The following is a 26,180-nucleotide window of genomic DNA, read 5'->3' on the forward strand; positions in this document are numbered from 1 at the left end:
TGAGGGGATTGTCAAATACGGCCGAATAGAGGCTAAGATAGTCTTATGTTATTAGGCCCCACTATCGTGACTCCAAAAACGTACACATACGCTGTGGATGGGACTGTTGTCCTTCATCCCTTGCCTTAACCCTCACACCTTGACAGCTGTCAGAGTCTGTGAATTGTGAGATCTCTGTGTAAAGAGATTACGCTGATCTGTGGAGAAGCCATGCTCCCTGTAGATATTGTCCAGGCTACACATCAACTTAACAATGGCGGCTTGTTTAAGCTTGCAGAATAAAGCTTTAGGCTCATTTGAATTTCAGAAACAAAACAAAACAACCAAATTAATTATATATTTCACATCCAGTCCGCGCCAGTGTTTATAAAATGCTGCCTTTCTAAAACATTTGCCTTTGGCAACAGGTTGCAATTAAACCTGCAGGAGCTGAAGAGATTTTCGGGCCACTTCAGGGCAATGGACATCACCTTTTCAATTTATCAAGTTAACAGCAACAATCATTTACATATATATGGAAAACATGAGGATTTATTTTAGTGGCCATGTTTTTGGCAATCTGTCTGCTGCTCTTTTAGTGCAAAAAAAATTATGAAAAATGTAAGTGACCCACATGAGTGAAACTGAGGCTGGAACAGCAAAGGACTGAGCTTAAAGTCATTTTGAAGCTCCATAAAACCGCTGAGGTTTTAAGGAGCCACTATGAATGTCCTCTTTTTTGCTGTCACACCATTTTATAGATATGTTATTGTGGGAATATAGAGTTTAGCCACAGGTTTGTAAATGTTCATAACGTGTGGTTGGGGTTAGGTACAAAATCATCGTTACAGGCAGTAGAAACGTTTGTGGTCTCTTACACAGGAGCTGACCTTGCCATACCCCCATTCACAACGTGAACCCAATCTCCACACCATTACACTCTGACGGGTTTCTAACGGGCTGCGCTCCACCTCTCGCTGGCTCTGCATGCATGAACTGGATGTAAATAATGGGGTGTGCAATCACTCAAAAGGCCAAATCATATCCTAAACTCTCTGTGCATTTCTAAGCAGCTAAAGAGGATTTTTAAAGAGGGGTTCTACTGACAAACTCTTGGACCTGGCATTCATTCATGTGGATGCTACTTAGACATGAAGTACCCACCTAGACCAGACCAGACACCCCCACGCCACAACAATGACACAGACACACGCGCAAAAATTGTTTAGGAACACCTCAAAAAACATGAAGAACAGCACAAGGTGTTGACCTGACCTCCAAACTGATCAAGTATCTGTGGGATGATCCACAGAGGCCCCTCCCCTCAACCCATAGGACACAAAGACCCCCACTAACAACATCCTGTTTCCAGACACTACAGGACACCCTCAGAAGGCCCATGTCCATTCCCTGATGAGTCACAACTGTTTTGGAGGCACAAGGGAGACCTGCACAATATTAGACAGGTGGTCATTATGTTATGCCTGATCGGCGTATGTATATTTATACACTCTAAGTAGTCTTTGATTTCATGCCATTGCCACACAAATCTGTTATTTTTATTCTCTTAATCCTTGTAAAAATAGCTTACCCTGTCTACACTTTCTCTGTAAATAGTATTTCATCTTTTAATTAGACTTTTTGTTGAGTTTCTTATTTCATCTTATTATAGTTACATCGTTTCTTATTTAACGCTCAGATTAATTGATCAAACTGTGCACAGTCTGGAGTTCTTGCAGTTTCCTTTCACTGCCGCTGTACCTGTACATTGTGCGTGTGGCAAATGAAAACCTTGAACCGTGAACTTTGGTCTGTAGATCTTTATGTACCAGAAATCCCTGAAATAGATTGCTCTAAAGATATAATATTATTGGACAATATATGCTCCAAGGTAAGCGAGTAATTTGTTTTTTTTCCCCATGCGATAGAGGGAGCTGATGATTTATACATATGGAGTCATTAATAGCAAAAGGTACTGAGTGGCACACAAACGTCCAAAAATATAAGGAACTAATAATCAGGCCAGAAGTGTCTCCCTTCTTCCTGGATATCCCCTGATGCCTTTTCATCTCTGATTTCAGGAAGTCCATTACTATTGCAGACAGGTATCATGCTTCTACGCTACAATCGATACTCCTCCATTAAGGTGATGAACGGTCCATTTCCCCAACCTTCTGCAGTCAAGACAAATTCTCAGGACCCACTGATCAGAATCAGTCAATGTGGCCATGACAGCACAACACCAAGGCAATGTGAAGGGGAACGAGAGTGACTGACCAGGGAAGTCTGACTGACTCCCCAATCCCCGCAGATGGACACCTCCTGCGTGATGCGTGCCATCCTTTACCCTAATAGCAGGCAGCTCAAACACTGCCATTCATTTCTCCAACCTAGAACGGGTAATGAATTTTTATCCATCAAGTCTCTGAAGCAATTTCAAACACACTTTGAAGTCTTGAGTCTGGCGAATTAAGTTATTTAATTTAATATTGAGTGGTTTCTCAAAATAAGTTAGATTGAGGGAATGATTCACCGGAATCCCCCCTGGTATCAAAAAGCTAACGCGAGGTGATTCCTTTGGACAGAGATTCTACTTCATGTTGTATAACATATACCATTCTGTTATCATTCTGTTATTGTGGTTTATAATATGGAGACTTTGATCATGCATAATATGGTCACTGACCTTCTCATCCTAAATGGAAAACAGGAAATAAAGGCTAGGACAGTGCAAAGATCCACAGCCCACATTCTCAGCAAACAATAAAATCTTTGTAAACCATAGATTGCATGAATATGGGCAACGCCCTTCTTCCTGTCATCGCCCAAACTGGTGCTTTTTTTCCCCGGGGACACAGGTGGCGCCATCTGAGTGTGGAGACATGCGGATAGTCCGTTATCAGTGACCTGCACACGCTTCCGCCAGACTCACTTGTGTTTCGTTTAATCATACTGCACTCTACTCTACCTCCGCCAGTTACAAAGAAATGTTGGATTATACACTGCACTTATTTAATTATTTTCTCACAGCCCTATGGACCACTTCATGGAGTGGTTGACATGGCAACTTGTAGTGTTCATGATATCACATCGTGTTTTTATAGTGTCAAATAACTAGCTAAAACGAAAGTTCTCAGAAATACCTAAAATGACTGAGACCGTCCTTGAAAAATATATATTTTTATTTGGCCCAAGTCCCATCCACTAACATGGAGGAGGTGGAGCTTATGATCTATACTGCAGTCAGTCACCAGGGGGAGCTCTACTTGCTTTGGCCTCACTTTTGAGGAGCTGTTCCACTGACCATCTTTAAGATAAGACAAAGAAAACACACAAATTGACTCACTAATATTTTCCAAGATGGACATGTTATGATTGTTAGCCTGCTCCAGGACCAGTTTTCCTTCGGTTTAGCAGCTGACACGTTCTACTATCTTTTAGTAATCTGAAGAGAGACACTGAGTGGCAAAGCAATTACTGAGTGAGTGACGGGCCTGCAGTCAAACATTCAGCTAAGCCAACAAAGACAATTCTGCATAATGCTCAAACAAAGCGCAAATCTCTCTATGACATGGACAGAGTGGTGTGTGCACTGCTGATGAACGCTATCGATCGCTGTCACTGAAAGAATCAAATGAGAGCAGAATCCAAACATGGTTACTTTTACTGACTATAAACAACAATAAAATTAAATTAAAATGAGGCCAAAATGTTTTAATCCACTGATTAGTCACATAAAAGTAAAATTATTGGACAGAGTAGTAAGATACTGCTGAAAACATGTATTGTCATCTGTAAAATGAACAAGCGCATCAATTAAATGACGGAAAGAGGGGTGAAACTGTTACATTTCATTCAGTCTTTATTAAGATCCTATAGGGGCAACCTGCTTGTATCTTAGCATGTAAGTAACAACGTAATACAAAACTGCTCAGAAGTAAAGAAGAATAAGAGATAAAGACATTTTCAAAGGGTTTTCACATGTCTAATCAATAATACAAATGCATTATTAACAAACAATCTTTTTTGGTCTGTACTGTGAGTCTGAAGGGAGAACAGTGAACTCTGAGTACAGGTGTCTTCATTCCAAATTATTTTCTCACAGCTTTTAATAATGTTGTTGAATATATTTCTATATTTAGCTTACCAACAGGTGCTCAATCGAGGTCCTGGCTACAGTAAATGATCTTAATTATATTATTACTGCTGTCCCTTTTTTTTGCACAAAGCTTCTGTATTTGCATCAAAACTCAATCTTCTGTCAACACTTGTTCCCAAATATTTGCACTATTCATTCATTACACTTTCAGGCTAATGCTATGTATGCTTAAGAGAATGAGGTTCATTTCTGAAATCAATAATCATTTTGTATTACATACATTTATCTTAGACTTAGACAGACTTTATTTGTCATTTAGATTTCCATCAAAATGAAAATTTGGTGCAATGGCTGAGAGCACAGCAGGAATACTAAACAGGAAGACTATGTACAAGCATCTTCACACCATTTAAAAAAAATGGCCACTAGTCTGTGGCATTGTAAACTTCAAGAAATCCCTTATCTTGCATTCGCTTGTGCTATCATTTATAAAATACAGTATATAACAAAGGTGAGAGGACACAGTTGGGCGGCTGTGGCTCAGCAGGTGGAGCGTGATGTCCACTAACTGAAGCGGGTTAGCGGTATGTTCCCTGGAATGTGCCGTGTGCCGAAGAGTCGTAGAGCAAGACCCTGAACCCCAGTTGCTCCCAGTGCAACTAGCACTGGTGTGTGAATGAGCGTGTGCTTGTGTGAGCGAATGGGAGGATGTGTCTGTGACTGTAAAAAGCGCTTTGAGTACCAATAGGTAGAAAAGTGCTATATAAAAGCAAGACCATTTACCAGTTGATGTGAGCCTGTGGATGCCGTCAGGGGAACTGAGAGGCTAACATTTTATCTTCATTCTTTGCATACCCTGGCCTACTCAATTAAAATTAAGGCCAGAATAAGTAATGAACCTGTCTGCTAAAGTGCGCGGTATTTGTTTTAGAGGACATTTTTGTTTTAATCCGAGATTTATCACTTCCTGTACATCAGAAGTCAGCACTCAGCTTTATCCAAAGGACAGATCCTTAAAAGTACTGGTCAATATGGAGCCTACATTTAGAGGTGCAAAACAGTTCGTCATACAACAATCGGGCCTAAGTTGTGATTCATCAGAGAATGGACATGGACCTTCTGAAGGTGTCCTGTTGTGTCTAGTAACAGGATTTTGTCAGGTGGTGTCCCCTTTGCTATGGGGTGGGGGTGTCTGGTCTGGTCTAGGTGGGTGCTACATGTCTAAGTAACATCCACATGAATGTCAAGCCCAAAAGTCTTCCAGCAGAACAATTGTCACAAGATAGTCAGTGTTATTTACTTCTGCTGTCAGTGGTCATAATGTTATGCTTGAACATGTATACTGATGGGGTTTTTCTTCTTCTTGTTTTTTAAGGTTGTCTGCAGGCATAAAGCAGCAACTTTTCCCATTAGGTAGAAAGTACTATTACCTAGCACTGATTTAGACTATCAAATGCCAAAACAAACAGAATGAGATGTCAAAAAGAGTTTAACTTTAAGTTGCTTTCAAGTTGAGCTGCTGCCAATGTCAGCATGCTGGCATAGGTACAATGTCAATGCTAACATGCTATTGGTCAGAAGATTTGCTTGCTTCTTTGAAAAAGTATTGTTAGCCCATACATCTTTTCTTAAAAAACAAACAAAATGAAAAAGAAATGATCCACCAACACAGCAGAAACTTCTGCTTCTTAAAATATTCATGGAAGTTTGGACTGTGTGAGTTTCTCTGGAGGTTCAGTCCATATTATGGAACATTAAATTGGAGGTTACAGTATATTGTATAATCCGAACAGAAGACATACAATTTTGTTGTCTGTCTGTATTTCAGACTTAATAAGAAACAGAGTGTTGAAAAGAGGCCGTCACGTATCAGATTGTTTTTGTCAGACTAAAAAACCCCAAACCTCAGATCAAAAACTAAAGTAAGCACATGAGAGAAGCTGAAAGCAGAGTGTCGGATGAAAAGTCAAATCGATTACATAAAAAGCAGATTAACACTTGTGGTTAAAGTTACGGTGGTGAAACCTTCCCTCTCAGCTCTAATGTGGTGCGTTAAAGTCACTGCTTGATCAATGATGGGCTGACATCAGGATGAAATGTCATCCCGTTAATTCATTAATCTCCACCCAGTGTTGGTTGGTGTGAATAACAACAACAGCCGACCTCACTCGCTCCCCAGTCTCATTAATGAAAGTCTAAAGTAAAGCGCCACGGCCGCGGATATGTTGTATTTCACGGCTGACAAAAGTGGAGGACCGAGTGCCTTGAAGGCTGACTTTCAGTTCAAGGAGAAAGGTTGTCTTCCCAGGACTGGAGTTACCTTTCAGAAAAAAATGCAACAATGGTCTCAAAAGAAAGGAAAGAAAATTACTTTCTGTAAAAAAAAAAAAAAAAAAAAAAGGAAAAAAAAACAATAACGAAGAAATAAACAAGAAAAAACCTTCACTGTGGAAAATGGCCTTCAGTCACCCCCTGATGCACAGGCTGTAGCACCCACTGTTATTCATGGTAAAATATATTGAGCTTACGGATACACCTGTCCTCTGTCTGGAACCACTTATAATTCAGCTGCCAGTCTATACTAAGAGGTGACTCAGCGTGCCATGTTGTTTCCTATCTGCTTCTAACAGGACTGCGGAAACTGTTGAGATTGCGTAGCCGATAAACAAAAGTGATAGCAGGCTCACGTTACTCCAAAATGAGAGTAAGAGGCCCTGTGTGTACCCAGTCACCAGTCCACTGACATCCAGTTGTGTTCATTACGTAGTTTAATCCTGTAGCCCTGTGGCAGCCTGTGATTGATGTAACAGCCCTGTGATAAAACAGCTTGGCTGCAGTCGCCGTGTCTGTAAAAGAGCCTGGTGGTCCTTGCAATCACAGACACGCTGCCCTTTTCTGATGCCTCTTGACGTAACGTGCACAACACATTTCTGTACTTACTTCTGTAATTAGGGGATGCAAAACCCGGACCTTCATCTCCTGAGCACCTGAATATCTGAACCACTCACAACCAAAAAAATCGCTGTGGAATTGTTTTTGTTTTTAGGATGTCTCGCGCAGATTGTGGTCCATTTGCACACATCAGCTTGACACTTCGTGACTGTCATTTTGTCCAATGAAAAGATGTCTCAAAAAAATAATGAAATGGGCTGAAATCGGTCCTGGGAGGCTTACACTGGAGATAATATGAGACTAAAAGGAACTTATCTGATAATCGACTTCATCATCTCACCTCGCAATTATTTTTCTCATTATTAATTAGAGCCCTTGATTATCTCGTTGGGTGATCAACAGTATATGAAGTGACTGGATATAATGAATATGAGCTTCATTTGTTTTTCATATTTTGGAAAATGTCACAATGTGGTCTTCACTTTTGGAAATGGAAAAACTACGCTCTCCGATGTTCTGTAGTTACTGTAAAAATTAGGAAAGCACAGACTGACATTTTTGCTGAGAATCAGTGGATGTACTGACAATTATCCCTTAACTGCTACGATGCTGAAGAAATCTGAAAAATCTAAAGATCCCGAGAACAGAACCAGCTTCTTTCCAATTTGTCTGACGTGCGTTATTTTGTAATTCTTATAAGTATGAGAGGAGAATCACACATGAGTTCCCTTTGTGCCATCAAGACAAATGTCAAAAGGCTTTAGAGATACAGATTATCTGTTCCCATAGTCTGGATAACTCAGTGTCAGTGGAGACAGATGCGTTTAAAATCAATCTCTTTTGTATTTTAGGTTTCAACAAACATCACATCTCCTCAGTGCTATATAAGCAAGCATGCCTTGTTTTGCTGAATGTCTCTGGAGCCAAACTGGAATGTCACGATATCCACCTACGTCCACTGAGAATAAACAAAACAAAACAAAACAAAAAAAAAAAAATCAAAAGAGAAGTCAAATGCGGCTGCTGGACATTTCTATGACACAACATTTGGCTGCTTCCTTTAATCCTCTTCATGCCAGTGTTGACTTGGAGAGAGCTGCAGCTGGCCTTCATGTCAGATGACTTAATAATTACAGTCATGCTGCCCTCTCCTGACTCCATGTGGCACTGCGATCACTGCTCAGGCTCTTTTCATCCAGTATCCAGGGCATTCGCACGGACTGCACAGCTGAGTCACCATTATTTTACACCGAACCTTTGGCTTTATGTCAAATTCCAGTCTGTGTGGTGGAATTTTATGAATTATTCCATGTTAGATAATTGAACAACATATATTCTCCAATATGTTGAATTGGAAAACCCCCTCTCACATTGATCCCGAGAAGGAAGGGCATGCATTTTACTCCTAATGTAATAATCTTGCCAACTAATAGGAAAGCCATTGGATGAAGCTCAGCGTGAATTCAATCTTCTTTATTTATTTATTCTTCTTTATAGATTTATTTATTTATTTATTTTTTCCACTTTTTTGCACACCCACTTATTCGCTGTCACATTTAAATATATATTGTGTTATTGCGTTTGCCCTCCCTCCAACCTGGTCACCTCCAGGGCTCAGGTCAAGCTCATCAGTCCTCTCCTCATCCTGCCCACAGCTCCAGCTTTTTAGCTTTTAGAGCTCTAGCTCTAGCTTTCTCTTCTTCTCATTCTCTACACAGGTGTATATATATATATATGTGTGTGTGTGTGTGTGTGTATATACAGGTGTATATATGTATGTATATATATACATATATATGTGTGTGTGTGTGTATATATATACATAAATACATATATATAAAATGTGTTCAGTATATATATATATATATATATACCGAACACTTTCACATTTTTCTGTTGCATGCATCATTTAAATTATTCATTCTTGGCTCGGATCAAAGTCTGTCCTGATTGAAATGGCCTTCTGTATTTTACCGCCCGACAGTTAATGCAGCACTGAGACTGAGTCACCTGCAGGGTCGAGGGCTGCTGCATTGCTCTATGTGGGAGGAAAGGTTGACATTTTACTCCTGGCCTCAGCAAAGCCCACAGAGATCAGTGAACTAATGTTTCCTCTGAGTTTTTCTCCTTGAGAAGTACTGGGTAGTGTTGCCTTCAATAATTGCTAAAGATGGGGGAAAATACAACTGCTCACTCTGTACACAGTATGCAGCTTGTGCCATGAATCTGTTGACCTTTTTCTTTTAGATGGTTTGAAATAGTTTTACAGTGGAACTTTGAGTATTCTGAATTGGATTGTTGGGTTGCTGATCTCTTGTGTGATCTATGGGCTATTTGTCCTTTTTAATGTTGTTTGCCTGCTCTCTGTGTCCTATTTAATGTCTTTCTGGTCACTATTTTTTCTGACTTTTGTCTGCTGCTGTAACATCTGAATTTCCCCAATGGGGATCAATAAAGTATTATCTTATCTTGTACTATATGTGTTTAATCACAATGCATTTCATGACTTTATTTGACCAAACTAATCTGATCATTATATCCACTGCATTTGTGCAAGAATAACTAGTTTGGTCTTGTTCTATGAACAGGATTCAAGGTTTGATTTGATGTATGGCATTAATGTAATGTAATTTCAACCTTTAATGAAGTTGAATAAAGAAAATATTTTTTCGTACTTTTGTAGTAACCTTTGTTGTTAAGGGTTTGTTCGATATACAAAGGGATTTTCCACAATAACAGATTTGGTGTAAAGTATGGGTCTGTGGAGGTAAATAATAATAACAATAATAATAATAATAATAATAATAATAATAATAATAAATATCAAATTTTCCCCACAAATTTTTATTTCTTTAAATACAACATATTCTAGTAAAGGGATAAATGGAGGTAGAAGACGTTGTCCGTCAGCCAGCAGTTGACTCATTCAGCGATACAGGAGCTGTCTCAGCAGAGCACCATTTTACACAGAGCGTTACACTAGCTGAGACCTGTCAATCTAAACCTCCTGTACACAGTAGGCCCCACCCCTATCGCTGCTGAGCCAATCACAAGGCCACATATTACAAGTTAAAAACACTGCTAAGTTTAAGTCAGGTATGTTTAGGTCTACGGCAGTTGGCCGCCCCACAAGTTTGAAATAAAAACCAAAATGAATATTTGAAACTTTGTATTTGAAAAGCTTAATATTGAATGCAAAATGAACAACACTAGGCCGAGTTTAATGTAGAACACATATGGTTGGTAGAAGGTCCTTGGCCTGAAAAATGTTGAAGCCCCCTGCTTTAAAGTATGAAGAAATTAGACAACTATTTGAGGTATATAGGAAAAATTATTTAAATATAGCTAAAATGAATGATATAAACTAAATCCTGCATCCAGAACAGTCAGTGGAACACACACAAAATCCTTCACAATAAACCACAAGAACTGATCTTTAAAATAGATTTTATTTACCATTTTGTAATTCAACAGTTTACGATATACAGCTGACAGGACTAAAGACATTTCAATGGATTTTGGCCCTAAAGGTTGAAGAACGAGTAGAACAGACATGGTTAGATAGATAGACTGATAGATATGATAGAAGGTACCAGAGCATCTGTGCTCTCTCTCCTCACTTGTGCTTTTCCTCTCCAGTTCTCCCATGAAACGGCTCACGTTGGCATAGCAACAACACGTGGTTTCTTTCAACCAGACCGCTGATATTTTTTTTATTTACTTTTGTCCCCTCTCTCCTCTAAAAAAAAAAAAAAAAAAAAAAAAATAGAAATGTGGTGTATTATTGCAACTACATATATATGTATAGATATAGATACTGTATATTTCCTGTTGCTTATAAACTAATGGTTTCTTTAAAGTGCTGCGTAACATGAGATTATTCTTATATGAGCAGTGGTAAGAATTTCAAGAGGTAACGTTCTGTAATCACAGAGAACCACAGAAGCAAGGTGAAATCACAGTTTTGTTTTACGTTTCAGCAGTCGTGCCAGGAATTTGTGCACAGAAATGGTCCGAACCTTTGCCTCGGTTCCGTTCTAGGTGTACAGTGACACTAAGCAAGGGCGCATTAATATTTAAAGATCTGGGCCAATCAATACTATTTTCAGGTCTGGATGGAAGAAATTGAACTTTGAACTGCCGCATTACTTGCCTAAAATGTCCACATAAAACGATTCTAACAATGTTAAGCACAAGAATGAAAATGTGAGTTCCTGATGCTGATTCAGTCCTGGTTGCAGAGTAATTTTGGTGTTTAGATTTTTTCTCTTTTTTTTTGTAACAACTTGGAAAGAAACAGCCAATCTATTCAGTTTAAGGGCCACATGATATTAAAGAGAAACAGTGGTGAATGACTGCACCGTGTGAAATAGCTTGGAGTAGATGTAAGACTGTTAAAAAAAAAAAAAAAAAAAACACATACACACATGAAAACTGAAAATAAGTAAAGTCACGTATCTGCAGCCGCCTTCTACACCAGAGCACACAGTAAAAATTAGCCATTCTTTTGTAGTTCAAGTTTCGATCCAAAGCTTTTTGTTTGGCAATGCTTTTAATATCAGCCGGGTTTATCTTAATTTTCTATGAATACAACTTCAAAAACGAACAAAAACAAGTAGTGTCATTGAACATGGATAAACAGTGATTAAAATCTGAAGACAAAATAAGTAGTTCTCTTCTTTTAGTACAAAATGTTTTTTTTTCTTTAAAGATAGACTGTATGTTATTAGAATAGGACTCGGCTAGTTCTGATAGATTAGAGGTACATGGACATCAACACTGACACTACACCTGCTCTACATGCAGGCTCAGCAGTAAGAGCTAATCCACTACACACAGCATACACAATGCACCTGACATCGTCTACGTTACACTACAAGAAAAAAACGACAAATCAAAAAACGAATCGATCGATACCCGCCCTCCCCCGACTAGCGAAAAACATACTGACCCACTCCCCAAAGTAAAAGCAATGAGAAACACGCACACAGTCCGATTATATAGTTTTTTTTTGTTTTTTTTGTTTTTTTACATTACTGTACAATGGGAGGAAGAGATGCAGGGCCAGCAGAGATGGCGAGGGCTGGGATATGTAGAGAGATCGCAGGGCGGCTAAGCTTCACTTATTACAACATGAATGCACGAGACAGGCAATCGCAAACATGACTTGGTCTGAGCTACGAGCTGTCCCAATATACACTGAGAATAACCTCATATCTCTCATTTAGAAAGGGGACTTCCTAGCGTTTCGGAAAAAGCAACATTGTGTCTTTAGAATGTGGACAATGTATTGTTTCATACAGCACCTGGTTTTTCAGTGATTTCATTAAAATTATTACAAAATACTTTATGGGTGGTGTGAGTAGTTTGTGAATGAGCCAGAAGCAGACCACTAGCTACCAACCAAAGCTACATTTCTTCATCTATGAGAACACATTCTATTATTTTCCTGTATAAATCACTTATAAACCTGGATACAAATGCTTGTGCTTGTTTCAGAATGCTCACTGTGTTTATCCTGGTTCACAATTATTGAGCTCCTGTGCTTAACACTGGCCTTTTCATCACTGCTGCTTCCTTGACGTGCTTGTGCCTGCTGGGCTTTTTGTGCCCAGTTGCCAGCTACGCCTCCTTTGTGCCTCTACTATCCTGAGTGTCATCCTGTAGATTATAAAAGCAACCACACTGCCATGGTAAAAAAAAAACAAAAAAACAAAACACTATGTATACACACAATCATGGAGAATAGTGGCAAAAGCATGTGCAAATTCAGTCTGACGCTGTGCTCGAATTAAGCTGAAAAATCACTCACATGTACTATTCTGTCAATAGTCATTTGCTCTTCTGGGCAAATGTTCTTATTTACTGTCTTGCTGAGAGTTACAAAAGAGGGTCAATGCCACGCTTATGTCTGTTAGCTACAGTTAGGTCCCTGTTTCGTCACCAACACAAGTTTTGTTATTTTAGCTGTTGGTCAAAACATGTTCAAGATACAGTTGTATATTCAATGTGGGCTAAAACCGCAGACTCTCAGCTGTAATTTGAGGGTATTTACATCCAAACTGGAAGAAGGGTTTAGGAATTAAAGCTATTTAATATGCAGCTGCCTCTTTTTTAAGGGACCAAAAGTAATTGGAAAGTTGACTGAAAAGCTAGTCCCTCGCTAATCCTTCATTATTTAAGCAGGCAAAAGGTCTGGAGTTGATTCTAGGTGTGGCATTAGCATTTGGAAGGTGTTGCTGTGAACCCACAACGTGTAGTCATAGGAGATCTCAATGAAAGCAGACCAAAAAAAAAACCAATATCCATCTGAGAGATAGCTGAAGTTTTAGGGGTGGACAAATCATTGGTTTGGTACATTCTGAGAAAAAAAAAAAGAGCACATTGATGAGCTCTCAAAAAGGCCTGGACAACTACGGAAAACAGCAGTGGTGGATGACTGCAAGATCCTTTCCAAGGTGAAGAAAAACCCCTCACGACATCCAACCAAGTGAAGAGCACTGTCCAGGAAGTAGGTGTGTCAGTACCTAGGTCTACAATAAACAGAAGACTACCAATGACTAGAGTGTAGATACAGTGGCTTCACCACAATGCACAAACCATTAATCAGGATCAACAATAGAAAGGCCAAATTAGATTTTGTCAATAAACATCAAAAGACACCAGCCCAGTTCTAGGACAGCATTCTTTGGACAGATGAATCTAAGATGAACCTCTACCAGGATGGGGGGAAGAAAGACATATGCAGAAGGCTTGGAACAGCTGATGATCCAAAGTAAAACACATCTGTAAAGCATGGTGGTGGCAGTGCGATGCATAGCCATGCAGGGCTTCCAATGGTACTGGGTCACCAGTGTTTATTGAGGATGTGACAGAAGGGATATATTTTCTACTCAAATTCAGCCAGAGTTTATTGGACAGTGTTTCACAGTGCCAATATACAATGACTCAAACCCAACTGCAAAATCAACGCAGGAGATTTTTAAGGTTAAGAAGTGGAATATCCTGCAATGTCTGAGTCAGTCACCATATCTCAAGCTAACTGAGCTGCATTTTACTTGCTTAAGACAAAACGTAAGGCAGAAAGACCCACAAACAAGCAACAACTGAAGACAGCTTCAGTAAAAGGTCTGGCAAAGCATTACAAAAGAGGAAACCCAGCCTTTGTTGATCCATGGGTTCCAGACCTCAGGTAGTCATTACCTGCAAAGGATTTTATTCGTGGTAGGCTACTGTTAATTTGTCCAATTACTTTTGAGCCTCTGAAATGAGGAGACTTTGTTTTAAAATGGTTGCTATTCCTTAATGTTTCGTCGGATATTTTTGCTTAACCACTTGAACTGGTAGCATGTAGAGCCAAAATCATGAAGATCGTGTCACTGTCCAAATATGTCTGGGCCTAACTGCAAATATGGTGCTGCAGCTAGCATCAAGGTAGCCTATATATTAGCTAAGCATAAAGACTTCAGTGTGGCTCTGTCCAAAATTCATCTTTAGGGGATTATATCTCCATTGTACAACAGACTGGTCATTAAAAACATTATTTACCAGACTATCTCTTGGCCAACACCTGTTGCCAGGCAACAAGAAATGGGTTTTTTTGCATATTAAACAAGAAAGATATCATGAGATGAAGTCAACATGCAAGAAGAACTGCCCAAAACTGCAGCTTTTCAAATGCTCACTGAGGTTTAGCTCTAAAAACAAGTCGATCCCTATTGATCTCCATGTTAAAATGCCCAGTTAACTCACCTGTTTAAATTACATCAAGGCTTAAGGTCATGCATAATTATGGGTGACAGGTGGTTGCCATCACAAGTTTCTATCCGCCTGACTAGGGGTCTACTGCCCGCCTCTGCTCCACTCAAACTCCACCTATCTGTCCGTTGTCCTGGCCCGGTGGAGTCAGACACAGATGGCGGCCACCGGCGCAGCACCTTACTGAGCTTCAAACCTGCACTTCAGAAAATCTTTATGCTAAGCTAAAAAAGTCAACATGCAGTATACAATATTGTGCATTATGTTAATATGTTCAATGCTCACACTAGTATAATAGCCCTGCCAGTATCCAAACTGAGGAACTGACCACTCACAAACTTGAAATACATTGTGAAGCAACAGCGCCAGAGCTAAAGCAATCCCCCAAATTCTCCCCACCTGGGAGACTAAACCCATCTCCCTACCATCTGAACAAATGTCTGAAAAAACATCTGAGGATCTTGAGCATGTGTTTGTTCTGTCTTTATAATTCCATTAACCTCTGCCGCCACGCTGCTACAACGACACAGTGGACGCTTTCCAATCGGGCGCCCTTGGGAAACCTAACCCCGCGTGCTAATGAGAGCCCTCTCTGCTGTATCCCACACCTCCATCAAAATATATCAAGTCACATATGAGGAATGGTAAACATGGTTAATTCTGATTCTGTAGTTTTTATTTTTTTGTACAAAATAAACATACGCTGTGCTTTATTATTATTTACTAAGTTACTTTACAATAATGAGAGGTAAAAAGGAGACGTCTACTGAGACAACAATACTATGCAGCTACATTTAAGACTACATAAGTTTTAACACTGAAGAGTTACTCTGAAAACAAGCAGCTTCTCTCTGCTTCCTGCCTCTCCGTCAGTTACAGCACAGCTCGGCTCAGAGCTTCAAAAACGGAGAGTTTTACTAAAAGATTCCGTAAATACATTAAAGGTTCCATTGACTGTAAGAGACGGACCTGCATATCAGTCTCTGAGACACATGTTACCAAAAACATGTGCAGGTAACTTCGGTAATGTTTTTGGTGGCATGTCTGAACGGGAAAGTTTGCTACGATCCATGGGAGACACCAACTACGACAGACTTTCTATCCAAGCTTCTCTTTCACAGACCACAGACCACATCCCACGATGCATTTCACTCAAAAAGAATGCCTGGAAGACTTAGGAAGAGATGGCACTTCTGTTTACAGAGTTGCATCCACCTTTTTTATTTATTTGTTTTTTGTGTATATGTGTAGGTGTTTTGTCAACAGCAGGGAAAGTCAGGTGGTTTTGGTCCCTCTATTCTAAGCAGGCCAGGAAGGTTTCCACAGGCGAGGAACCGTAAAGTTTACCTCCACTTGGACCCTGAGAAATGGGCACGGGGACCACTGCTGTCCAGAACAAATAAACTTTGTGTGCGCGTATGTGTGCATAAGTCTGTGTGAATGCAGGGTTACAGTACAGTTAAAGTTCACTGATGGCTCTCAGCTGAGTTTAAGCAGCTTTAATGGGCCAAGAAAAGTCACTACTGGAGGAAATGTCCACAGAAACTCAGCTCTAGGTGTCAGTCACTATCTCGGGTGTTAAATATTTGTGCTCTGGAGAACTTTTTCTTTTATAAGAAGCAGCATAAAAAAAAAAAACGACAGGCTTAGTCTTAAGTTGAGATCAACTATGATTGAGGTCACTGTGTGTTGTAAAATATACGCTGTAAAAGTGTATGAGTGTATCTGCCTCTTTTTCTGGCTAGAGAATGGGACTTATTTCCATCTTTTACCATCATCGGACTGTAAATGGCCAGTACAGGCGCAGTCTACCCACCTTCCCTCCCTCTCTCTATGTCACAGTACCGCAAAAAAAAAGTCTCCAGCTTTCCAATCACCCATCCCAAACACAACCAGCTAAACAGGGTAAAGGAGAACAGTGTGTGTCTCTAATCAGCTGCATGCACAAAACGAACACATGCAGCTTCACAATCTACTGTACCTCTAACTGCATATGAAGATGACATATACATGGTTTACAAAAAAATGAAAGGAAAAAACAAACTGCATTATTAAATTATGTGGAACAAATTAACAACTCACTCACCCGCTCACACACACACACCAACACACTGTACACACAGATCTTTTGGATGATGACCCAATTTTTTTTTCTTCCTTTCGATTTTTTTTTCCTTCGCTTATCTAGAGACAACACACAGATAGATAGACAGAAGAGGTTAGGATAGATATAATAAGCCCTTACAATATGTAAAGGTCTCCAGTGAATGGGATCTCCCCCACAGAAGACTGTGGGAAAGTGGGGTGAGGATGGAGGAGAGGGGAGGAAAAGGGGAGAAGACGGAGGTGACGGGTTGGGGCGCCGTGCCCGCTAGTGCTGACCGAGCGTGGGTGGGGGTGGGGGGCGTCTATGCGCTGGGGTTGGGGTTGTTGTGTGTGTTGGTGGAGCCGTTGCTTCCCTGGATGGTGAGGCTGATCTCATCCTTCCTCTCCCTCTCCTTCTCCTTCTCCTTCTCGTCCTCCTTCTGCTCTTCCTTCAGCTCCTCCTTCTCCTTCAGGGGACGGGCCTCCACGGTGTCTTCAGAAGCCATGGGGGCGTAGCGGCCTGTCCGGTGCTCCTGGAGGGCGGGGCCCCACTTTGGATGTGCTCGGCATGCGTACTTCAACCGCTGAGACAGAAAGAGGGGATCGTTATTCAGAGAGGAAATGGAGAACAAGTCAAAAGATGAGAAGATGAGAAGGAAGGTAAACTCCATAAAAACAGATGCATTCAGACCTGGCATTTCAACTGCTTTTGTTTTTTCAGGTAATTGCTGTAGTAGACACACATCTGTGACTGACACTTCAACTAAAATATCAAAATGTTACCTTTGTTCTTGTTACTGCAGTTGATGTCACCGTATTTCAGTGAAATGACACTTCAACTGCTTTCATCTCTTAAAGAGGATTTATTGTTTGTCCGCCGCCACCCACTTTATGCTTTGACTGGCCCGCTCCTCTCTTTGTTTCGTTCACAACTATTTGTGCCACTTTTGTGCGCACAACCCAGTGCAACAATATCAAAGTCTCGCTGGAGAGGCCGTATGAAAATATGTGGTTTCGCTTCCTTTCCTATCTTCTCACTACGACCAACTTTTCACTCCGCCTTCAGCATGACTATAAGCCCAGACCCTTACATTTCAACGGGAACTTCAAGCGCTCTCTGCAACAACTGACACTTAATTTTGAAACACCATTTAACACTGTTCATGCTTTCAGAGCTTAACTAATAACAACTGGCAATTAAATTTTCTGAACAGATTCGCGTTGAAATACACATTTAAGACACTCCAGAGCTTTTCAGTCTCTCAGTTGATGTTAAGGATTTAAGGATTTTAGTCCGAGTTTCGTCGCATGCACAAGTTTAAAAACAACAAAAAAAAAACATTTAACTTTCATTAACTTCCATTCCTGTAGAAAAAGGCGTTTATATTACATGCTATACCTCTCTAAAGGTGGCTCCTGGGGACCTTGAGATCTTGTAGAGGGCATAGATGGGTATGCAGACCACCGAGGACAGAGCCATGGCAAAGCCGATAGCCAAAGACCAGCCGGGATACACGTAGTCGTTGTAAGTGATGGGCTTGTACTGGATCACTGTGAAGATCAGGATGAACTAAGGGACACAAGACAGATAGGTAATGAAGTTTTACTGAATGTTAATACGTCTCCTTGGTACATATGCAAAGAGAAAATGTTATGTTAGAACAATATACATGTATACTGAATGCTTTTGCACAAGATATGTGCCATATACATATGGGTAAATAAAATAAGTTATAGTGTTTAAGTGTATTTCACTCATACATTTCAGTGTTACACAACAACATGCATGAATGAATGACTGCAGGTGAGATCAGTTTTGTCAGCAGCACACCAGACAGCTAACTTAAAAGCTGCAGATAATTAAGTCAACAAATCCTGGCTGTAGACAACTGCAGTCTGCTTAGTCATAGTCCTAGCAGAGGTCCTGGAGGACAGAGCATTAATCTGTGTAGCGAAATGAAAGAGAGAACAAAAGTGCCTGAAATCTGACCAGTAATCCACAACAATGAGTTTCTTGGTCAGCCCAACAGCTTAGAGGACTAATGCGCCTGCTTGGGAAATGCCTTTGATAGCTGCTGCATGATTCTTTTTCCAGTCACAAAGATTTGCTTTTAGAGGTTTAGACTGGAAACAAAAACAACAGTAGCCAAGCAGATTAGCAGCGATGGCAGCTCAAAAGTAGGTTAGGTCCCTAACAATGTGTCAGCAACAAGGGGAAGTTGGGAACCTTCAACTGAACATTCTTCAGATTGCTGAGCCAGTGTGTGGTTTTGGTCCCTGCAACAGTAAACTCTCCAGAAATGTTTGAGGAGTTGCTTTGTTTGACTGTAGTTATGTTTAATTTTGCCAACACATTCAACCAGTACGTTTGATTGAATCAGTATGTACGGTGTGTGCGTCCACTTACAGAGATAATAACGGGGGAGATGAATCTCCAGCAGACTTTGAAGAAGAGAGGAGGGGGGAAGCCCAGCATCATCTCGACATCCTTAAAGTAGTTCCTGTGACCTGCAGGAGAGGAAAAACGTCAACCTGAAGTTCAGTACAGTACACAGTGGGGAGATACTGCTAATCCAAACTACATATTATGATATGATAAAGATAAGATGATCATACTATCTATCAGCCTAAAAATGAGAGTGAAAAGTTCAATCAGGATGAAAATGACCATGAAGGACATCGTAATATTTGTTTGATTCACCTCCTCTTTTATTAAAAGCAAATTTGCCCATGTCCCTGTTACCTTAGTATTTGCTTCTGGGATTTTCACGGTTTCAATTGTTATTGCAGCAATAGACATACAAATCCAACCAATGCAATGTCCCATAGAGCTTGCTGCATTGTCAGGACTTTTGCTGATTGAAGTCTTTATTTACCGGATTCTGTATCTGTGATGAAGTATGCAGATGAAGTGCAAACTTCCCACTATGACTATGCTACTTAGAAAGCAATGTTCTCCTGGAAACTTGAGGCACATTTACCGGCATATTTATGAAAACTGAACAATGGCTGTGAGTCTGTTTCCTTGAAAAAGCTCTTGGTGAGTAAATCCAATCTACCTGAGTGTCAACTGAATGCCGCTTCGTCGGGCGGGTGCGACTCAAGGCAGTCTGAACATGGCATTATCAAAACGTTTTTTGTTCTTTTTTTCCAGTATGAACAGACATCTATTATGCTGAAACCCTCTCCAAACAAGCTGACCTAAATGGTGCAAGGTACCGTAAATCCCTCTGTATTTTGCAGCATTTTCAATCTGGTGTCTATGACATTCTCACATTATATCTGAGATACATAATGTGAAAAAAGATTGGGGTGTTCAGCCTGCCTTTAATAGAGAAAATTAGTATCTCTGCCTTTTGTTCAGTGAATTTCCATTGCATGAATGTTTTATGTGGGTAAGCTTACAATGAATCTCACGTTCTTTTGATTCAAAGGAGGTGGAAATCTTTAGAATTCACGTACAGAAAATCACCTTCATTCTCCTGTACACCCGTCTCCAGCTTTTATTTCATTCTTTGCTGACAGTAAATATTTCAAACGGCTGAAGCTATCTCTCTGTACAGTCATTATGCTTATCTACAGCCAATCATCCCAGACTTAAAACCACAGTCAGTACCCGTGTAACAATGTATAACACTGTTGTTGTGTTCCAGGAAATTAGTTTGAGAGCACCGGCATGTTGAGTGGTTTTCCCTCCTTACCATAAACATACATGACGCAGATACACATGATGCAGGAGATGATGACCAAAGAGAAACTAGCAGCATAGTTGTCCATCAGTAACAGCCAATAGATTCCTGCCTGCGCACATAAAAAGGGAATGAGACAACACAGCTCAGATGGGTTGGGTTCAAAGACGTGATCTGAACGTACTTACTTGTGTTGTTAGTGGCACTCCCAGTAGGAAACCAACTATGGCCACTGACAGCGTGACCACCGTCTTGTTCCTGATGATCCAGTCTGTGCCGATCTCGTCCACGATGGCCGTCACCAGGGTCTCCAACAGACAGAACTGCCAGAGCAGGGGAGGATGATCAGGGGCAGCTTTCAGTGGTAACATTTTCCACACCCACTATTGAGTTATGTTAAGATGTAGCTAACAACATCATTTAAAGCTCAAACTCAGATTTTAGGAGGAAACTCTACTTTCATCTGTACACTTATTTTTTGCCATTCCACTGGCCTTGTGAAGCCTAACTTACCCACTTCATTTCTTACTAAATTCACTGGCCATGCAAACATGATGGTTGTTTAGTAGGTGTATCCTATTAACCATCTTATTTCATCATGAACACCACTTCTACATCCAAATGTCCTCTCGCCTATACACATGTCAACCGCAAGGTGGCGCTACAGGAAAAGTCAGCAGATCATTAAAGTCACAACAACCGCTTGCCGTGTGTGCAGCTGCACACACGGCATGATTTTTCTACCGCTGACCAGAAATTACATGTTAAGATGCACATCCAGATCAAATCTTATCACAATTCACACTGGTTCTCATTTTAATGACTTCACTTGAGCGTCAACGTGGAGGTGTGCGCTTATTTGTAAGAAGGATTACCAGCAGGAATATAGATCGAAAATCAACTGTAATCTTACAAGGCTCCAGTGGAAAACATAAAAAAAACACAATTTATCTCTCTCTCTCTATATATATATAAATATCTGTATGTCTACCCAAACAGTACATATATATATAGACAAATACAGATATTCAAAGTTGCAGAGCTCTAATCATCCCATCATGTCAAGACTGAACTGAGAACATATACATTACATGCGAAGGGCAAACGATGTTGCACCACTCTGATTTCATAAAATTCATAATGAAACATGTAGATTCAAGTTTGCTCTCACCTGAGTCCCCAGTCCCAGAAGGATGAGCATGAAGAAAAAAAGCAGTGACCAGAGTGGTGAGATGGGGAGCAGAGTGAGGGCTTCTGGGTAAGCGACAAAGGCCAGGCCCGGTCCGTGGTCTGCCACCTCCGACACAGGGACGTTCAGGTGGTGCGCCATGAAGCCCAGGATGGAAAAAATGACGAAGCCGGCGTACACGCTGGTCGCACAGTTGGTTATGCTGATGATGATGCTGTCTCTGGATGTTGAAAGGGGGTGGAAAAACAGGTTGTAGGTTCATTAAACTGCTGGGAAATAAAATGGGTACGTTTAAAATGCAGGACTAAAAAGACTAGTATTCATTTACACACTTGTATTGAAAAGAAAATTCAATTACATCTATATATTTAAAGTAAGTGATGACTTAATGTATCTACATCTAAGAGTAGACTTTACATCTATAAATGATGATTTTATGAAAATAGATTTTTACTAATAAAGTCATTTGGAAACACAGATTTCTTAATTGTTATGCAATCAGGGTAATCATTTTAATTTATAGAAAATTAGAAAGAGAAAATATATTGCTGTGTAGTACCCCTGAAAATTCTGTCACTGCTGTCATTATTGTGATAGGTAGAGGAAGTCTGGCACACCTCTTTAATCTTAACTCTCACTCAGACTTTGTTTGGATTTAACAAGGGACTTATGCGGTTACACAGCCCTTTGTTTCCCCACATTTCCTGTTGGGTTTATCGGAGGGGATGTCTTTGATGACTTTGATGCCAGTCCTTTTCTCACCCCCGAGGCTCCTGCTCCGTCCTACATTCTGCACTTCTGCATGTGCACCAATTGGTGGTGTTACAGGAGAGCGCCTCCACAGAGATCGAGCGGCATAACACAAGCTGATTAGGCTGTCGTGCAGCTGTATGCTCAGATAGCGCACCTCAAGCTCCTGGCGGAAGAATATATTATATCTCCAGCCTTTCTCCCTGCCCCTTCTAACCCCCTGGCGCCCTCACTCTGTCATGTGTGGGCAAGCCCAGGAGAATAAATGGCATCTTTTCCTCTCTTTATCTCCTCCTCTGTCCCATTTCCTCTATCTTAACCTTCTCCTACGCTTTATGCTCACTCTCCTTTGTGTTTGAGCACAGCACTGTGTCAAGCCTCTGAAGTCCAAAAAAGCATTATCTCCATCCCTCCTCCTGTCCAACCTTATCTCACCTTCTTGTTTAAGACCTATAGTCTTGAAGCTGGCTTGAGTTCTACCTTGCTCTTCTCACTTCAGGCGCTCTTTGACTCACTCATTATTGGACCCAGCTGCATTAATTCAAACGTGTACGGTTAACAAACTTTTTACCTCCTTATCATTGGAGCTTTTTTCTTGGCAATGACATTAGCGTGCACACTCACTGGAAAACTCAAGCCCTCAATCATAGCTGAGCCTTCTAGCCAAGACTTGACTTCACACAAACACTGGATACAGAGGTGAACCACTACACTTAACAGAACCCCTCATCAGATCTCAGATTGATAACTGATGTTTGATGTTCGCACAAAATAAAGTCTAAAAATTTTTTCCATGTGGTGGACTTTTTTCTCTGATTGCAGCCATCACTTACGTGAACCTCTGCTGGTTGTGTTGCATCAAAACAGTTCCTGTTGCAACACCCCATGAAATTGCTGGGTCTCACCACTTTGTAAGTACGAACAACTTTATTCATGAGCTTTAGTGCTCGTGTGTGCTGGTACACAGAGTTAGTTAGGACACACAATTATCTTATGCTAACTGATCTTGTGCTAACCCGACAATCTCCTGGCTCTGGTTTATGTGTACAAGGAAGTGATTTTCCTCAAATATTAAAGTATGCCTGAAAACCAGTGAGTTCTCTGTTTAGCTATAGTCAGGTGTACCAACCTGAAACAGTTGTTGTGGAACTTATTATAGGAAGCCATGGTAATGAGACCCCCCCAGGCACAACCCAGGGAGTAGAAGATCTGTGAGGCAGCATCTCCCCAAACCTAAAACAACAAACCCACAGTAAAGTCAGAAGTGATACAAAGGAAGGAACAAATGTTTCCATTTCAGTCTAGAGCCTACCTTTGCATCAAGGACCTTCTGCCACTGTGGAGTCAGGTAGTACTTGATGCCATTGATGGCTCCATCCAGAGTGATTCCACGGATGAACAAGATGGTCAAAACTACGTAGGGGAATGTGGCAGTGAAGTACACCACCTGAGAACAATCACACAAGCTGGTGAAATCACTTTCTCAAAAAACAGTAGTGCATAATGCATAAGTATGTGTGTGTGTGTGTGTGTGTGTGTGTGTGTGTGTGTGTGTGTGTGTGTGTGTGTGTGTGTGTGTGTGTGTGTGTGTGTGCTTGAATGATACTCACCTTTCCAGAAGATTTTACACCCCTAATGAGACAGAGGAAGACAACAAACCAGGATATGGCCAGGCAGCCCAGGATAGGAAGCCGGACCTCTCCAAAGTTCCCAATGTCATCAGAGATGTTCAGCACGTAGTGTCTGAGAGAGACCGACAGAAAGACTGAGTTTCACATGATTAAATATTTCATCTTTTCAAGTTTGGCCAATGTTGGTTTTGGTCAGCCAAAAAACTATTTCTCCTACAGACATAGGGTACAGTAGCTCACAGACTCCATCTAAACTTTGACCCTGTCGATATAAACAAGTGTCTGATAATCCATGATTTAATGGCTCAGGACAAGCAGCCTTTACTTTTAGGGATCATAAAAACATCCATTTGTTGTTTTACTCTGGAGTATTATTAGTTGATGGTATTGTAGCTGTACTGGATAATCCATGGTGGAACTAACTGGAAGGAGACCAGAAAGCAAACCAAGATTACTCTACAGAGGTTACGTACAGTACATGCCTGTTGGTCTGTGTACACAATGGGATCCCACAACAACACCTGGAGTAGGAGCTGCGGCGTTTTGCTTAGACTGGTGCTTCTCAGAGTCAGCGGATAGCAACAGTCTAATACCCAGCTCTTTAATGGCCTGTATTGTTATAATTTATGGTAAAATGGAAAGACACTATATGATAATATAACACAGGTCATTATGCAAAAACAAGTGATGTGTCGCAGATGCCACAAGAACTGATACTTTGGTGTTAAAATAATAAAAAAGTAACTTTTTCTCTATATACTTGCTGTAGTTGAGGATATTGGACAATAACAACAAAATGTGGAATGGCAGGAGCGTTACAGTGAAGAGAATTGTGGAGACTCAGGTAGAGTATCCCAATATTTCTTGCATCATATTATTATTTACGTCCCCAGACTTGTTTTTACATAGTGTAAATGAATGTGCTACAAAAACAACATGGACATCACAACTGCCCTCACCCAAGTTTTTGATAATACTTTCAGATTAAAACCATTCGATGGAACTTTTGTGCACACCACTTCTGATGACGCCGTCCCACACTGCTCAAACGCTGCTGCACCTCACTCCAGTTTAATCCAGTTCAAATGTTTGAATGCAAACAGGGGGCGTTTTTGAGGTAATCTTATCTTACATGTGAAAGTCAAATTTGGTCTCCATGTCAACCAAGGCCTACAAGGCTGAGTCCAAGGAGGTTACTTGTATAACTTGACAAAACAAAATGTATTACATGAATAAGTGTTGCATGACAAAACTTAAATGATTCACTGCATTTTAATGTGACACACTTCAAACACATGTTATGCACATGTCCAGTGCTAGTCTATTAAAACATTAAAACATAAAACCTCGTAAATGTTAGCACACAGTTTGCATGTTCAAAATAATTGTGACCAATGCACCATGAGTGTGAACCAAGGCCCAGTTCTTACTTCCAATACTCTTCGCTGGGGCTCGTCCTCTTGGTCCGGTTGACAACCTCGTTCACGCCTACTGCCAGGCTGGTGGTGGCATTTGCCAGGCTAGCGTTGAACTGTTGACTGGGGTTAACAACCCCGGAGCAGTCTGGTGTGTTCCAGTGGTTGCCGCAGTAGGTCCACGGAAGAAGGTTTGTCATAGACTTAAAAAAGTAGTAGAAGGCAATGCAAATGACCACATTGTAATAGATCCCAATGTAGGTGGACACCACCATCATGCCGTAGCCCACACCTGAAGAGATAAATGGATATGGGTGAGAAAACAAAAAGAGAGATAAAGAACATAAGGAAGGAAATAAGCCTCAGGCTGAGTGCATGATGCATCACAGATACTGTATGTAAGAGTCTGCACACTTAAAATAGTAGTATTTACCCTTTTCTGATTTGTGTGTGGACAACAACAATAATGGCTATGGCTGTCTTAACTCTAGCCTAAACCCTAACTCTAAACCTAACCCAGGCTTTAACTTAAGATAAATTGTAGGTGGTTAACAATTCCTAGTCATACAAGTTCCAAGAGGACACCCACAGATGATCCTATTTAAACCCCAACTCCTTCTTCAGTCTTTTAGAACTGGAGAAGCTACTTAGATGAGTGGTAATTGTCTTCAAGAGATCCTACAAGTCTAGCTG

The 26,180-nt window shown here is 40.6% G+C and overlaps 1 protein-coding gene across 4 annotated transcripts in view; it reads right to left on the minus strand.

Moving 5' to 3' along the window:
- Window positions 1–10,400: 10,400 nt before the first annotated feature.
- Window positions 10,401–26,180, minus strand: part of slc6a9 (solute carrier family 6 member 9) — a 77,928-nt gene continuing 62,148 nt past the window's right edge. For all 4 annotated transcript variants that reach the window (XM_047589157.1, XM_047589158.1, XM_047589156.1 and 1 more), the window contains 10 exons: window positions 25,503–25,779; window positions 24,052–24,184; window positions 23,754–23,888; window positions 23,571–23,674; window positions 21,674–21,911; window positions 20,691–20,825; window positions 20,515–20,614; window positions 19,221–19,321; window positions 18,213–18,383; window positions 10,401–17,397 (listed from right to left, as the gene is read on the minus strand). In XM_047589157.1, the coding sequence (XP_047445113.1) occupies window positions 17,137–17,397; window positions 18,213–18,383; window positions 19,221–19,321; window positions 20,515–20,614; window positions 20,691–20,825; window positions 21,674–21,911; window positions 23,571–23,674; window positions 23,754–23,888; window positions 24,052–24,184; window positions 25,503–25,779 (1,655 nt within the window). In that variant the 3' untranslated portion in view covers window positions 10,401–17,136. The remainder of the gene's footprint in view (window positions 17,398–18,212; window positions 18,384–19,220; window positions 19,322–20,514; window positions 20,615–20,690; window positions 20,826–21,673; window positions 21,912–23,570; window positions 23,675–23,753; window positions 23,889–24,051; window positions 24,185–25,502; window positions 25,780–26,180) is intronic.

This window comes from Mugil cephalus, chromosome 7, assembly GCF_022458985.1.
Source record: "Mugil cephalus isolate CIBA_MC_2020 chromosome 7, CIBA_Mcephalus_1.1, whole genome shotgun sequence".
Lineage (NCBI taxonomy): Eukaryota > Metazoa > Chordata > Actinopteri > Mugiliformes > Mugilidae > Mugil > Mugil cephalus.